Source organism: Thecamonas trahens (genome assembly GCF_000142905.1).
Source record: "Thecamonas trahens ATCC 50062 unplaced genomic scaffold supercont1.2, whole genome shotgun sequence".
Lineage (NCBI taxonomy): Eukaryota > Apusomonadida > Apusomonadidae > Thecamonas > Thecamonas trahens.
The window spans coordinates 535,237-549,949 of NW_013657678.1; the positions used below are offsets into that span (position 1 = coordinate 535,237).

The 14,713-nt window shown below is 65.4% G+C and overlaps 6 protein-coding genes across 6 annotated transcripts; 3 read left to right on the plus strand and 3 right to left on the minus strand.

Annotated features, from left to right (window-relative positions):
• Positions 1-404: 404 nt before the first annotated feature.
• On the minus strand, positions 405-4,520 carry AMSG_00544 (uncharacterized protein; the record flags this gene model as incomplete). Its single annotated transcript, XM_013907364.1, has 2 exons — positions 405-936; positions 978-4,520. 2 exons carry the CDS (start codon positions 4,518-4,520, stop codon positions 466-468), a joined length of 4,014 nt encoding a protein of 1,337 aa, XP_013762818.1. The 3' UTR covers positions 405-465.
• A 728-nt stretch (positions 4,521-5,248) lies between these two features.
• On the plus strand, positions 5,249-6,074 carry AMSG_00545 (uncharacterized protein). Its single transcript, XM_013907365.1, has one exon. It carries the CDS (start codon positions 5,316-5,318, stop codon positions 6,048-6,050), a length of 735 nt encoding a protein of 244 aa, XP_013762819.1. The 5' UTR covers positions 5,249-5,315; the 3' UTR covers positions 6,051-6,074.
• Positions 6,075-6,330: 256 nt separating this feature from the next.
• AMSG_00546 (uncharacterized protein) lies at positions 6,331-7,253 on the plus strand. Its single transcript, XM_013907366.1, has one exon. It carries the CDS (start codon positions 6,446-6,448, stop codon positions 7,166-7,168), a length of 723 nt encoding a protein of 240 aa, XP_013762820.1. The 5' UTR covers positions 6,331-6,445; the 3' UTR covers positions 7,169-7,253.
• Positions 7,254-7,631: 378 nt separating this feature from the next.
• On the plus strand, positions 7,632-9,834 carry AMSG_00547 (uncharacterized protein; the record flags this gene model as incomplete). The annotated part of the gene is made up of 2 exons (XM_013907367.1): positions 7,632-7,690; positions 7,917-9,834. 2 exons carry the CDS (start codon positions 7,632-7,634, stop codon positions 9,832-9,834), a joined length of 1,977 nt encoding a protein of 658 aa, XP_013762821.1.
• AMSG_00548 (uncharacterized protein) lies at positions 9,740-12,635 on the minus strand (the record flags this gene model as incomplete). Its single annotated transcript, XM_013907368.1, has 2 exons — positions 9,740-11,862; positions 11,925-12,635. 2 exons carry the CDS (start codon positions 12,633-12,635, stop codon positions 9,844-9,846), a joined length of 2,730 nt encoding a protein of 909 aa, XP_013762822.1. The 3' UTR covers positions 9,740-9,843.
• A 301-nt stretch (positions 12,636-12,936) lies between these two features.
• Positions 12,937-14,352, minus strand: AMSG_00549 (uncharacterized protein; the record flags this gene model as incomplete). The annotated part of the gene is made up of 2 exons (XM_013907369.1): positions 12,937-14,280; positions 14,334-14,352. 2 exons carry the CDS (start codon positions 14,350-14,352, stop codon positions 12,962-12,964), a joined length of 1,338 nt encoding a protein of 445 aa, XP_013762823.1. The 3' UTR covers positions 12,937-12,961.
• Positions 14,353-14,713: the final 361 nt, after the last annotated feature.

Sequence of the window (14,713 nt, forward strand, 5' to 3'; positions counted from 1 at the left end):
TTTTGTTTTTTTTTATTTACTCTTACTCTTCTGCTCGTACGTCCGCCTCTAATACTTCAATTTCTTTTTTTTAATAATTCACAACTTACTCTCTTTTCCCCCCGTGCCCTCCACACAAGGACCTTATTCTGTCTTTTTCCCCTTACAAAATTAATTCTGATATCCTCACTTTAGACCCAGACCCTCTTACCGCAACCTCCAACCTATTTTAAAATTGGGGGGGGGGGGGGGGGGGGGGAGGGGGAGGTGGCGCGAGACCTTTGCTAATATAGCGGACTGACAAAGCTTCTTGTTTGTCATTGGGGATGTCACGGTGGTGCGCGATGGAGGCTGTGTGGCTTGGTTGGCCGGCTCATCTCAAGCTTCAGCCATGTGAGACGCCGATCGGTCGGCGCGGGGTGAGCTGTGTGTGTTGTTCACTTTTTCGACGGGCGACAACGCGTCCGAGCGACTACAATGGGGATACTACTCGATGTGGAGCTCGCGAACATCGTCGGCAACGAGCTGGGACCACTTGAGTGAGGCGTCGATGTCGAGCTCGTTGAGGCGCGAGTCGACGTAGTAGGACGAGTTTGCCGAGGCGAGGGTCTGCTTGGAGAGGCCTGGGAAGAGTGAGGTGAGGCGGTCGTACAGGGCGTCAAAGGAGGAGAGATCCGAGATGAGGACGCGCTTGCCGCGCTTGACGCCCGGGACAAAGACTGAGACCATGCGCTCAGTGGAGGAGGGGTTGGGGGCGGCGGCGGCGGCGGCGGGGCGACGAATGGATGAGAGGCCGGCGGACTCGCGGACGGCGCGCTCGCGCTCGAGAAAGGCGCGGACGTTGTGCAGAAGGACCGAGCCAAGAGCGTCGGAAGAGTCAAAGTCGGAGATGCGGAGCGAGGCGACGTCACCGATGCCCGAGAGTGGGACGGAGCGAGGAAGGGCATGGCGGAGAGCCTTGAGCAGGGCGGGTCCATGGACGAGGCCTCGAGTGGGACTGAGGAGGTGGCGAGGTCCGGAGCGAGCATGTGGGCGTCGCGCGGAACGAGGAGCTTGACGCGCTTGCGCGGCCCGGGCTTGTTGGGTGGGGCGGGCTCTCCATGGTCGGCGGCAAGCGACTTGGCATACGTCCGCTTCTTGCCGATGCTCGAGGCGACGGGTGAGGGCGGGTCAGGAAGGGCGGGGTGTGCGGCGGTGAGGTCGACGGGGGTGGTTGTCTCCATCCGCTGGATGTCCGAGGTGGTGCGGTCGAGCTTGGAGTAGGTGACCGGGATGTCGGAGAGAGCGGGCGAGGACTTGCGGTGGAGCTTGGGCGGCGATGGCGAGTTGATGGGCGAGGCCGAGGCCTTGCGGGCCGAGTTCAGCTTGCGCGCAGCCTCGATCGAGTTGCGGACGCGCGACGAGGGCGTGGTGCGGGCGAGCGGGCGGGTGGAGGCGGCGGCGGTGGCGGCGACAGGGCTCCGGTGAAGCATCGAGCCAGGGAAGCGGGCGACGGAGCTCGGCGATGCAAAGCGCGGCGAGAGGAGGGTTGCGCGTGTCCGCGGCGGAGTAAAGGCCGGAACGGGTGCGGCCGACGAGGGGGTAGCACCAAAGACTGGCGACGGCGAGGGAGCGGCAAAGGTCGAGTCGGAGCGGCCGAGGGGCGGCGGGGAGGAGGCCGAGGCGTTGGCGGCCTGCCGGACGGCGAGGCGGGCCTTGGCACGGGCGGCCTTGGGCGGCGAGCGCAGAGCGGTCGGATCGACGAGCTGCAACGGCGTCGCGCCCTCGGCTTCGAGCTGGTTGCAGAGGGCACGGAGGATGGGCCGGAGGCCGACGGGAACGACAAGCGGAGGTCCGCCCGGGGCGGCCTTGCCAAAGGTGGCGTTCCAGAGCGAAACAAACTGGTTTCGGATGGTGGTCGATCCGGACATGAGGCAACCCTGGAAGAGCGGGGCGAGAAAGGCGAGGAGGTCCGAGTCGTAGGGCGCGACGCGCGGTGGAGCGAGGGCGTCAAGGACGGTGGCGATCCAGTTGACGAGGACGGCACCGAGCGAGGTGCCGGGCGAGCCGCGGACCGAGGTGACCTTGGCGCGGAGGAGCGACTTTGGCGCGGCGAGCATGTCGACCATCGGGGCCGCAAACTTGTCGACAAAGATGAGGGTGACGTGGCGCGAGGCGACAAGCGCAGCGCGCGAGAACTCACGGAGGGAGTCGACGTGGGCGACAAGGCGCGGGAGGGCGCCGTCGGCGGCGGCAGTCGCCAGCTCGATGAGATCGCGAAGGACGACGTGAGCAAGCTCGAGGAGCTCGAGCCACGCCGACGAGAGCGGGAAGCCCGAGCCCGGGCGCGTGTCTTCGTCGGACGAGCGGGTGCGGGCGAGCGTCGGGGCCAGGCCCGGCGCAGACGGGCGGGCGAGCGGAGCGCCGGGAGCGGCCAGGCCGCGCGAGCGAGACTTTGTCGGGAGGACAAAGGCAAAGTGCTGAAGGGCGGCGGCGAGGGCCGGGAGAAGGAGATCGAGGGCCGGAAGCGGGATGTGGACAGGTGGCGGTGGTGAGTCCGGAGGAGACGCGTGCGCGGCGGCGACGTACGAGCGGAGCGCGTCCATGGCGGCGGTTGTAAAGGCGTGGATGGAGCGGTTGGGCGTTGCCGGGAAGCGGAGCGCCACCAGGCGAGCCGAGGTCTCCATGAGCGCGGACCAGGGCTTGATGAGCTGGGGCGCGAGCTGAGGCGGGTCAGCGACGAGGTAGAAGCGAAGTGGGGCGGCGAGGACGGAGCCGATGAGCTCGGCGGCGTCAGTGGTGAGGTGGGCGAGGGCCGAGGTTGTGGTAGCCGACGTGACGTCGCCGTTGAGGTGGGCGGTGAGGCGCCCGGCGAGAGTGGCCCACAGATCAAGAGCAAGATCAGCCGAGAGGTCGGCGAGAGTGGCCAGCAGATGGGCGGCCGACTCGAGGGCGAGAACGCCCTGCAAGGCAATGTCGACAAGGCTCGCGTAGAGAGGGAGGAACGGTTGCGGCTGGGCGTGGCGCAGGCGGCAGGCGGCGTCAGCGAGGCGAAGGATGGGGAGGTCATCGTGCGGGGTGAGCTTGAAGAAGACCGACGAGAGGACTTCGGGGCCGAGCTCGGACGCGAGGGCGACGAGCAGTGCGGCACGGGAGGGGGTCGGCCAGTCCGGATTGGACGTGGCGAGCAGATCGACAGAGGCCGAGACCAGAGCGTTGACAGCGCGAACGTGCGAGCGCGGCGGGCGGACGGCGGCGGCGCCGTGGAGGCGAACCCTGCGGGCGAGGTGTGTCCAGGCAGCGGCGAGGGTGTCGAGGGTGGCGGCGCGCACAGCGAGGCCAAAGAGCTGGCTCAAGAGCGGAAAGACGGCAGGGATAGCATGCTCCGGCAAGTCGATGGCCGGAAAAGATTGGTGCGAGTCGAGCGAGGTGACCGGGAGAGCCGGCGGCGGAGCAGTGAGCGTGGTCCAGGACGATGGCGGGGTTGCCGGGGCCGGCACGTCGGCCGGTGGGAGTGGGGCGAGGATGGCGCAAAAGATGTGTGCGAGGAGGTCCAGCTCGTCCGGTGACGGTGACGAGGCGATGAGGGCGGCGATGACGGGATGGAAGAGCTTGAGGGTGGCGGCGGCGGCCACTGGGGCGTAGAGGGCCAGCAGCGCGGCCAGGGCCGACGAGGCCGCGGCGCGGACAGGCGCAGACACCGGATGGGTGTAGACGTCGAGCATGGGCTTGAGGAAGAGCGCAGCGTGGGCCGGCTTGGTGATGCGGAACTTGGACTCGGGATCGGAGGCGTGCGAGAAGAGGACGGCCGCGAGCTGGCACCAAGGCACAAACGACGAGGCGCGGACGGCCGGGTCGGACGCGCGGAAAGTGGCCTCGGGGAGCTTGAGCAGTGCGTTGAGAAGTGACGGCTGACGGACAAGCGCGTCGCCGAGGACACGGACAAGGAGGATCCAAGCGTCGAGCGCGAGGTAGGCAACGTCTGAATCGCCGAGCCGGGCCTTGGGCCTGAGGAGGGCGCCCGGGTGGACGGCCTCGTCGTTGGCAATGGCGGTGAGGACGGTGTCGAGGAGCTTGGAGCGCGACGACGAGGAGGAGGACGAGAGCGAGGAGGCAGAGTAGAGCGGCCAGGCGGCACGAAGAGTGGCCGAGGCCTTGGCGACCAGCGGGCGAAGGTTGTCTGCGCGGAGGTCCCAGACCACCAGGCCGGTGCATAGACACGGCCACCAGGCCGGAAGGTTGAGCAAGACAGGCGAGAGATGGCATTGTTCGTCAGCGGCATGCGGCGGATCAAGGAGGCGCGAGACAAGCTGGAGCATCATGTCGAGGACTGCATCTGTGACCGAGACCGAGTTTGCTACAAGGAACGTGTCCGAGTCGAGGAGAGCAGCAGCGTGGGCAAAGATGCGCGGAGCGAGACGGAGGGTGATAGCGGTGGGGAAGCAGGCGACAGACCAGACCCAAGCCGAGAGCTGTATGAGCTTCTTGGACGAAGCTGCCAGGAGCAAGTCAACAAGACAGTCTGCGAGGAGAGCAAGTGCACTGGACTCTGCCTTGGCCATCAAGGAAGTGGTCGAGGTGAAGAGGCCGGCGACGCGGAGGAGCGGAGGGAGTCTGTGGTGGGCAAAGAGTAGAATCTACTGGTGAGCGGGCGCAAGGATAGCGGTGGCAACGGCATGACCTGAGGGGGTACGAAAGGTGGAGAAAGTGGGATGGGGGGGTAGAGGATGTTGCGTGGAGCAGTACAAGGTGGGTGGGAAGGATGTGGGATAACGTCTTCACCGTAGGGGGTGAGAAGAGGAGGAAAAGGTCGTCAAGGACACAGCAGCAGCAGCGACACGTACACCTCCGACTCGGCAAGGTCAAGGTGGCTACAGAGGGCGTCAAGCCAGCCATTCACATCAGAGAACAGGTGCTCCAAAGACGTTGATGGCTGTTGTGCATGTTGGAACACTTTTGTGTATCCTGCTGCTCGTCCAGAAGCAGACGTCGCCGCCACAATACTCGACAGCATAGCCAGCGACGGCCAGAGAAAGGCGTTGCCGTCTGCAGCTGGCAGCCACCGGCCACGCCATTCACAGAAAGTGGCCTCCGGGAGGGGGGGGGGGAAGGGGGGATTCTGCACAAATTTTGTTTAATTTTGGGGTGGGGGGGGGGGAACGGCTGAATGGCGCGCGCGGTTTTGGGAGTCAACAGCACAGTGTCAAGGAGAGGTGGAAGGGGGATGAAGGGAGGGCAGAGCAGGGAGGTTGGGTGTGGGGTGGGGGAAGGGAAAGACACTTGACTTCTCGAGAAAGAGAGAGAGAGAGAGAGCAAGAGACCGAGGGGAGATAGAGAGCGCGAGTGAGAGATTGATCATGAGCATGATGCGGCGGCTGAGCGGACTCGAGTCGTCGACAAAGGGGCCGAGGATGTCGCTCTCAGTGTCTGGCTGGCGACAGGGCGATGTGGAGGATTGGAACGTGGAAGATGTGAAGGATGCGTTGGAAGGGCTGCAGGTTCGTGTGGAGGCCAAGGAGGCCGCGCTGCGGACGGCGGAGATTGTGCTGCGGGCGACCAAGAAGGAGGTCGAGGCTGTTGACGCCCAGGCTGTGGTGGAGGCGCGCAAGGCGGCGGCAGTTGATGCAGCCGAGCTTCGGGCATGTGGCGAGCTGCTCGAGTCGATCAAGGCGGACCAGGCACGCCTGGATACAGCGCGCGAGGTGGCGGCGCAGGATGCAGCGGCGCAGGCCGAGGCCGACGCGACGATGGCGCAGATGTCGGCACAGCGCGATCGTCTGCGGGCGCGGGTGGCCGAGCTCGAGCTCAAGGCGCGGATTGCCGAGGAGCAAGCAGCACAGCTTGCGGCGTCGATCGAGGCCGAGTACGCCGAGCAGGTCAAGGCGCGCGAGCTCGACGGGCCGGCGGCGTCGTGTGTGGCGCTTGAGAGCGAGGCCACCACGCTCTGCTCGGAGATCGAGGCTGTGCGGCGGCACGTAGGGACGCTCATTGATCGCAACGGCGGGACGGACGAGATGTACCCGATTCCGCTTCCTGCACCGTCGCAGTATGACGCCGACATGCGCGCACTTGGCGATGCGCTTTGGGGATGAGTAATTGAAAATGTAACATAGCTGATGAGGAGGGGCGGGAGGGAGGGAGGGAGGGAAGGGTATGGGTGAGCGTTTGGGCTTGGGTGATGGCAGGGGGGGGGAGAGAGAGGGAGGGACAGAGGGGGTGGGGCAGGCCGGTTGTTCGGCCACTCGTCGCACGTCACCCCTCACGCACCAGCAATGTCGTCCGGACCGGTCACACCACGGACGCACCACACCCGGGGGGGTACACTAGCACAGCCAGCGGGGGTGGTACAGCGAGTGTTCCAAGTCTGGCAGGAGCAGCTCGACGTGCTGGCGGTGGAGCCAGAGCAGGGGCAGGAGCAGGAGGAGGAGGAGGAGCAGGAGCTGGAGCAGGAGCGGGTCAGCTTGGCGGAGGAGGCGGAGTGAGCAAGATGGCCGAGGCTGGAGAGGGTGGAAAGAAGCGCAAGAAGGGCAGGCGGAGGAAAAAGGGGAAATCGGCGTCATCGGTGGCTCATCTTGGCTTGGCCAAGCCGGTCAAGGTCGTCTCCATCTCGGTCTATGATGACGATGATGTTGTTCGTGCCGCAGCTGTCAAGGCTCTCGAGGACATGCAGTTCCTCACGCTGGGCAAGGCTATGCCGAGCTCACCGCCCAAGGCCTTTGCTGCGTATACGCTGCCGGCCCAGATCCTGGAAGCTGCCGCGGCGGACGGCACGCGAGTCCAGACTGCGGCGTCGCTCGCTCGGGCGCACGCAGAGTCGGACGCCTTTGACGTCAGTTCGAGCGAGGCCCGGGACGGCGTCGTCCTTGCCCTCTCCTCGCTCGAGGTCAAGGACATTCTCGAGATCTTCTCCTTTATCGCCGCCAAGCAGTGGACCATCGTCCGCAAGCTCGCCCGGCACGGCCACCATCCGGCGCTGTTCAAGGGCATTGTCTGCTCTCGCTTTGCCGATGAGCTCTGGCTCACATCAGTCAAGGTTCTTGTTCTCCACGTCATGGACGCTGCGTCCACCTCCTTTGCCGGCCTCCTCATCTACTCGACCACAGACAGCTTCCTTCTCAAGGTCGCCGACCGCATCGCCGCCATGGCCTCAGCCTCGACAGTCTCCGAGGGTGATGACTGGACTGCTGGGCTTCCACTCTCGCTGTGGTAGCTCCGTGCGGCAGAGATGTATTGAGAGAGAGAGTGTGTGTGTGTGTGTGTGCTGTGACACTCTCGTAAAATGTGGGCACCCCCCATGCATGCACGAAGATCCCGGATTCTCTTTCTGGTGGCGTCTGACATGTACCAAGCTCGATGCCACTATGGGACCGACGCTCGGCCCCTCTCTCACGCCTCTTTCTCCGGCACAGTGCGTGTGTCGATCAGTGCGAGTAGTTTGACGATGCAGTTGTGCGAGTTTGCCTGAATCCATCCCATCTCTTCCTTTGGCTCAGCGCTTGACGTGCCGACGGGCTTTGATCACGATGGCGATCGATCACGACGACAGCCACCCACGCCACCTCCCAACCACACCGCCCACCTCTCTCGCTCACCCCTACCACGCCAACAGCCACATGCCAGACGGCGGAACAGGTAGCGAGAGGAGCCGGACAAGCCAGCAGCGGGCGCTGTCGATGCTCAAGGCGCAGCGGAAGAAGCTGCAGGCGCAGCACAAGGCCGAGTCGGCAGCGGCGTTGGCGCGCAAAGGCGGTCGACGGCGGCCCGGTGGACGTGACAAGGAAAATGCAAAAAATTGACAAGCACCCCCCATCATCGTCCTCTGCTCGACTCCCGCGCAACTCGCACCCACCTCGCGCACGGCATACGCCGCAGCCTCGCACTGTGCAGCCTCGCGCTGTGCGGCCACCTGTCCTCCGCCCGCCCACGCCGCCATCGGACGGGCGGCGCCACTCTCGCAGGCCGACCCAGGCGTACACCCCTCCGTCCAAGCCTGAGCCGTTTTCGCCGCTCTCGGCGGCGTCGGCTTCGCCGGCCTCCGCCGCCTCGCCGGCACAGGCTGGTGGGAGCCAGCCACTCTCCAAGCATCGCCTCACCTCGCTCATTTCATTTCTCGACGCTGTGGAGGCCGGCGATGCGGCGTCGGCGTCGCCTGGCGCGCTCTCGGGCTCGTTCTCACCGGTGGAGGCGTCACGGCGCGGGCCGACCTCGCCATCGCTCTCTCCAGCACCAGGGTCCTCGGCGAGCACGCCACCAGGACCCGGCACGTCGGCAGCGGCGGCTGAAGAGTCGAGCAAGACGATTGCGCTGCTGCAGTCGACGTTGCGCGAGACCCGGGCCAACGCTGCGCTGCAGGTTCGTGCAGCACAAGCGGCTGGTGAAAAGGCCGCCGACGCAGTCCGGGGTGAGATGGAGGCCGCGCTTGTCCGTCACCAGGAGCTCATTGACGGGCTGCTTGCCGACAAGGCGGCACTCGCGGACAAGTGCGAAGTGCTTGCCGCCCAGAACTCGGACCTCGAGGCCGCACACCGGCTCCGCGAAGAGCGGCTGCAAAAAGCGTCGCAGCAGGCTATTGCCGCCGCCCGAGAGAAGCTCGTTGCCGCCGAGAAGATCCGTCGGGAAAAGTGGATGGCAGCCAACCGCAACGCCATCAAGGAAGAGACCATTGCTGCGCTCGAGCCCGAGATCCAGCGGCTGCTGGCAAAACACAAGTCGGATCTTGCGGCAGCGGCGGCGGCTGCTGCTGCCGACAAGCGGGCAGCTCTTGACGCCGCCGCCGCCGACGCCGCCTCGGCCGCCGCCCGCCTCCGTGACGAGTGGCAAGCCAAGCTTGACGCTGCGCTCGCCGACGCCGCCGATGCCAGGCGCGGCGTCGCCGCCTCGGCCTCTGCCCGCGCTGAAGAGGAGCTGGCTGCTGAGCGCGAGGCTTGGAAGGCTAAGTTCGACGCCGAGCGGGCCGCCGCCGCTGCCGAGCTCGACCGCATCCGGGCGGCCCAGCAGAAGCGACTCGACGCGGCAGCGCGCGATGCTGACGCGCGGCTTGCCGCTGCCCTCGACGACGCCGAGGCCCGTCGTGCCGAGGAGGCTCGTCGTGCCGCTGTCGCGCTCGCCACTGCCAAGGAAGAAGCGGCGCTTCAGATGGAGACGTTCAAGACGCAGTACATGCGTTCAGTCCGTGCCAAGGCCGAGGCGGCCGAGGCCCGGCTTCGCGAGCAGCTCAACGAGCAGCGCGACGCCCAGATCAAGCGAGTCATCGCCAAGCTCGACGACGAGGCCGCTGCGCTCGAAGATGAGCTCCGCGCCGACGCTGCGGCTTCGGTCAAGGCCGAGACTGCTGCGCTAGAGACTGAGCTGGCGGACGCTCGGGCCGACGTGGCTGCCGCCAATCGCGAGACGGCGCTTGTCCGCGCTAGGATTGCTGAGTTGGAGACCGCGCTCGCTGAGACCGCGACTGAGCTTGCCGCCGCGCGCGAGACGGCCGACAAGGCCACCGCCACCGCGGATGATCTCCGCCGCGAGCGCGACACCGCTCGCGCCCGCGTCGCTGAGCTCGAGTCTGAGCTCGCCGACGCCGCAGCCGCTGGGGAGCAAAAGGCCAAGGTGGCGGCGGCGGACAAGCTCGCTGCTGCCCACAACGCAGTCCGTGTGGCGCAGGACGAGGCCAAGGCAGCGGCGGCGGCGGCTGATGACCGCGTCGCCACGCTCGAAGCCGCTCATGCTGACGAGCTCGCCGCTGTGGAGGAGCGCGTCCAGCGCGCAGTGGCCAAGCGCGACGAAAAAGTGGCGCAGTACAAGAGTGCGTTGCGTAAGGCCAAGGATGACATTGTTACTTACAAGCGCATGCTCGCTGAGCAGCGCAAACTGCTCGTGACGGCATGATGATGCGGCTCAGGCGAGCGCCTGGACCAATACGTACAAGACCTCACGCATCGACGCAAAGTATTCGGCGGCGTCGCGGTCGTTGTAGTCGTCGCGGACAGCCTGGAACCAGGCCGAGCCGTGGTAAAAGTGCAGGAGAATGCCCGGGAGGATGATAGTGATGGGGAGCGTGAGGGCTCGGGCGGCGGCGACGGTGACATTAAAGTCAATCTCGACCGCCATGTTCTCAACCGCGGTCAGAGTGCGGCGCCGGGCCTCGCGGAGGTGCGGCGTGGCCAGCCGGGCCAGCCGGCGATGGAGGTAGTACGCTGGGAGGTTGACCGGAATCTGCACGAGCGCCGCCGACGCCACCAGCGGGATGTACAGAATTGTTGCTGGGAGGTAGTGGGTGACGAGCCAGGGCACCGAGATGGTGAAGAGGAGGACAAAGAAGAGCGACGAGGCAAGCATCCGTAGCGGCTGCAGCCGCAGCAGCCGGCACGATCCAACCTGGAAGACTTGGTACACGATGGCGCCGTGGGTGAGGAACGAAGTCTGTGAGAGGAACACAAACGCCACCTCGTACTGGTAGAAGCCTGAGCAGGCCTGGAAGGCCGCAGTGTTGGATTCGCGGTTGTAGGCAGCGTAGAGGATAATGAGCGCGGTCACCTGCGCCACGACCTGCGCAAACTCGATGAGATATGAGATGCCGACTCGCGCGCCCAGTGGAATTTGCACTGCGTCGATCTGCGCCTTACGACGGGCGCGCGAGCGCGAGCGCGAGCGTGAGCGTGAGCGTGGGTGTGGGCGTGAGTGTGAGTGTGAGCGTGGGCGGGCAGGTGATCGCCTTGATGCCTCCTCCTCTTGCTGCTCGTACTCGGACGAGTACGAGTCGTACGATGAAGTTGTCGACATGACGACGTCGGCATAGGCCGGTGGATCATCTGACGGAAGCGAAGGCACGCGTGTGGCGGCCTCGACAGCCCTCTCAAGCGCGGTGAGCTTGAGATAGGTGAGAAGGAACGGGACAGAGGCGGAGAAGATCAGTTGGAGGCCGACAACAAAGTACGGCTTGGAAAGGAGCCGGTGGGTGTAGACATGGCACGGTGGTGGCGGTGGCGACGGAGGCGACGGCGGAGTTGGCGCAGCGGGCAGAGTCGGGCACCAGAAGGCCACCGGCGTCTCGACATCGGCATCGGGGCACTGGGCAGTGACAGCATCGGCGACAATCACTGCACCGTCACCGGAGCAACCGCCAAGCGCGAGTGCACGGACGTAGAACGTGGCGGCGCCGTTGGCGCCGACGGCTGCCACCGGATTGGCCTGAGAAGCGTGAAGGCCGGAGGCATCGCCGGCGAGCGTACCTGTGGCCGGATCGACGGTGATGGCGACGTGCTTGTCGGCGCCCGAGGTGCCGATGTCAAGCACAGCGGCGTTGCCGAGCAGGCCCGAGTCGTCGTACAGCTGGATCTGGAGCGGGACGCTGCCGCCCGAGCCGGAGACTAGCACGAGTGTGGACCACATGATGTCTGCAACCGAGTCGGCTTCGAGATGCGGCGCCTCGTCAAAGCTATGCAGCGCGGTTGAAGTCGAGGTCACGGGAGCACGGACGCGGATGAACAGGTCTTCTTTGTTGGCAGATCCCGCATCCGAGCCCGCCCCAATCTTGTTGGCGGCGAGTGTACGGACGACTATGGCCCGTGGGTTGGCGCAGCCGGTGAGTGTGGCGCCGAGTGCGGCAAAGGGCTGGCGCGTGAGAGGCCAGCCCACCGATGCTGGCCACGCTCTCGTCTCGCTGTAGAGGCGATTGACGAGGTACGCGGCAAAGGGCTGGCTCGAGGCCAGAGCTGCAAAGGCATTGCGCGGGAAGCGGAGCCAGTCTGCTGCAAAGTACGGCTCTTCGACCGAGGCAAAGTGGGTGGCATCGCCCGAGCCGGAGCCCTTCCAATGACCGTCCTGCGCCACGGGAATGGCTGCCGGGACGGCAATGTCGCGCATGGCAACGTACTCGGCAGCAATGGCTGTTGCCTCGCTTGCAGTAACAATGAACTCCCACCCGATGCAACTCCGGTGAGTATTGCTGGGTGGTGTGCGGCAAGGTGGGCGCGGACGCGCTCGAGGAACTCGATGGAGGCCGCGAGCGCAAAGCCGTAGGCTTCGTGGAACAGCGGGCGGTTGGCCGAGTCCTTGTTGAGACCGCGACAGTAGTCGCCGTGAGCCTCAAGAGGGTGGTTGCGGAGAACCCACTCGCCTTCGATGCGGGCGGCGGGAGGGAGATTGCGGAGGTGCTGCGAGGCGTTGCCGGTCCGCAGTGCACTGCCGAGCGCCTCGATCTGCGCTTGCGTGTAGGCGCCAAGGGTATCAGCGCGGAGGCACAGAGTACACTCTGACGAAGTGTTGCGCGCGTGGAGCTCGACCCACGTCGCATGGGCATACAGATCCTGGATGGCGTGCAGGCCGGCGCCGACGGCGAGGAGGGCTCGGATCGGATTGGCCGGCAGCTCACTGTCAACCACGTCCAGCGTTCCGTTTTCCACAGTGGCAAGGTAGCCAAGCACATCTTGAGCATTTTGCAGTCCGTGAGCATGCAGCTTTTGAATGCCGGCAGCCCAAGTGGGCGCTTCTGCTCGTGGCGGGGCAGCAAAGACGCCAGCATACTCGACGAAAAAAGAGCCGAGGACCAAAAGTTGCGTCGTCGCTGACGATCCTTCGGCGCCGAACACACAGCCGGCGGCGTTGGTGGTAGCGTCGGCATGGTGACCGATAGAAAACGCTTCAGAGACAGAAAAGTGGGCAAGTGTAAGGAAAGCAAGCAAGAGCATGCTGCTACGAAGTGGTGTCGGCATTGGTGGCGAGACTCGTGATGCCGAGCAAGACAAGTGGCCGTGGTTGTGAGTTGAGGCCGTGCGTGGCGTGTATTGCAGTTCCACGTGTGGGGGTATTTTTTCTGTTTTTTGGGCACCCAGTGGTTTTGTGGACAATGGTATTGCCATAGCAATGGCAAGGGGCGACATCATGGGTACAGTGGGAGGGGATGGCGACGAGTGCAGAGTGGAGGTTGCCGTTGTGGCGCGGTCGAGCTGATGCCATTTGGTATTGTCATGTTTTTCAGCAGGTCACGTGGTGAGGGCGGCGGATGTGGCTACGGCTAGTGCAGGAGAGCGAGCTCGTCGTCATCGTCGTTGTCGGAAGAGGTGTTGGGAGCTGTGACAGCGTTGAAGGACACTTCGTCGTCGTCGGGAAGATGTAACGAGTCGACGGTGAGCGAGGCGGCAGGAGGGGCAGAGGGCGGCGAGGTGGCAGGCAGCGGATCCGAGTCCGAGTCCGAGTCCGCGTCCGAGTCTGAGACCGGATCGGTGGCGATGACCGAGGCGACGGCGGGGGAGGAGCGTGCGTGATGGAGCCAGAGGGAGGCGAGGATAAGCGATTGCGGGCGGACGGCCGGGTCGAGGCCATCGACCGCTGGCTGGCGCGGGGCGAGTGCTGCGTGCCAGAGATCCTGCAAAAGCCAAAGCCACTCGGTGCGGACGACGGGCGAGGCGACGGAGAACGAGTGCTTTGTAGCCTTGGGCTTCTTCTTCTTGGCGGCGGTGTGGGCGGCAAGGGGTGTGCAGATAATGTCAAAGGCCGTGTCGTCCGAGGGCGAGGCGCGGATGGCGTCAATGGCGGTGTAGGGGATGACGTAGCGGAAGAGCGGAGCGAGCGAGAAGGGGATGGGCGGGCCGTTGAGGACGTAGGGAAGGCCCGGCAGGTTCTGGATGGCATACTCGCCGGGGCCGGAGGGGCCTGAAGCAGTGAGGCCTGCAGTGAGGGTGCCGAGCTTTTTGAAACTGCTCTTGAGCTTGTTGAGGCCGTGGCGCATTTTGCGGAGCGATGACGACGACTCGGGTGGGGCGAGCCAGACCAGGGCATCGCGGAGGGCGAGAATGATGCGCGGCGAGCCGTTGGACTTGATCCAAAGGCCGTGGCGGAGGAGCTCCGGCGGGGCGGCGCGCCACTCGTCAAGAAAGGCCGAGTCGATGTCAGTGACGCTGCCGAGGAACTTCAGGACGCCCGCGGTCTTGAGCGGAGCGTAGAGCGCGGCCTGGGTGGTGTTTGCGGCATGGACAAGGAGGCCACCGGCGAGGTTACCAAGGCCGTCGTCGGAGGCGGCGACAGCGAGGTCGCGCTCGAGACGGAGCGGCGCGCCAAGAAGGCGGGCTGCCCTCTCATTGCCGCCGTCCAGCTCGGCGAGGGCGGCGGCAAAGGGCGGGTGCCAGGCCACGAGCGCGTCGGCGACGAGGGCCGGCGAAAAGACGCCCGAGGAGGCCTCGGAGAGCGGCGAGTCAGCATCATCGCCATCAGCGGAGACCCTGCCAAGAGCCCACTCGGCGAGCGCAAGCGCGTAAGCATGGCATGCCGGATGGAGAAGGTAGGCGGCGTTAGTGGCGAGCTCGGCAAGCGGGGCGGCGTGCGGGATAGCAAAGGCTGGCGCGGCATGTTGCGGCGGTGAGGTGGGTGCGGCACTCGTCTGTGGCGACGTGTCGGAACTGACGGCATCTGACGCAGGCGACAAAGTCGCCGACAACGAAGGATCATCTTGCGGCGGCGACGAGGGAGCACCAGTGGCTCCACTCGCTGCAGCACCTGCAGCAGGCGATGATGAGGATGAGGCCGATGAAGGTTGCGGCGGCGGCGGTGCGGCAACAATACGTCGAGCCAGAGCAGCCAGGGCAGGCAGTCGGGAACGAAGACAGGCGAGCGGAGCTTGCACATGTTCTTCCAGATCTTGTGGGAGGTGCACCACGAGCTGCGATGGGTAGCCATTATGAGCGATGGTGAGCACTCGCGGACCCCCAAACAAATATGTACATGACAAAACCGACCCCCCCCCCCTCCCCCCTCCTCCCCCCTCTCCCCC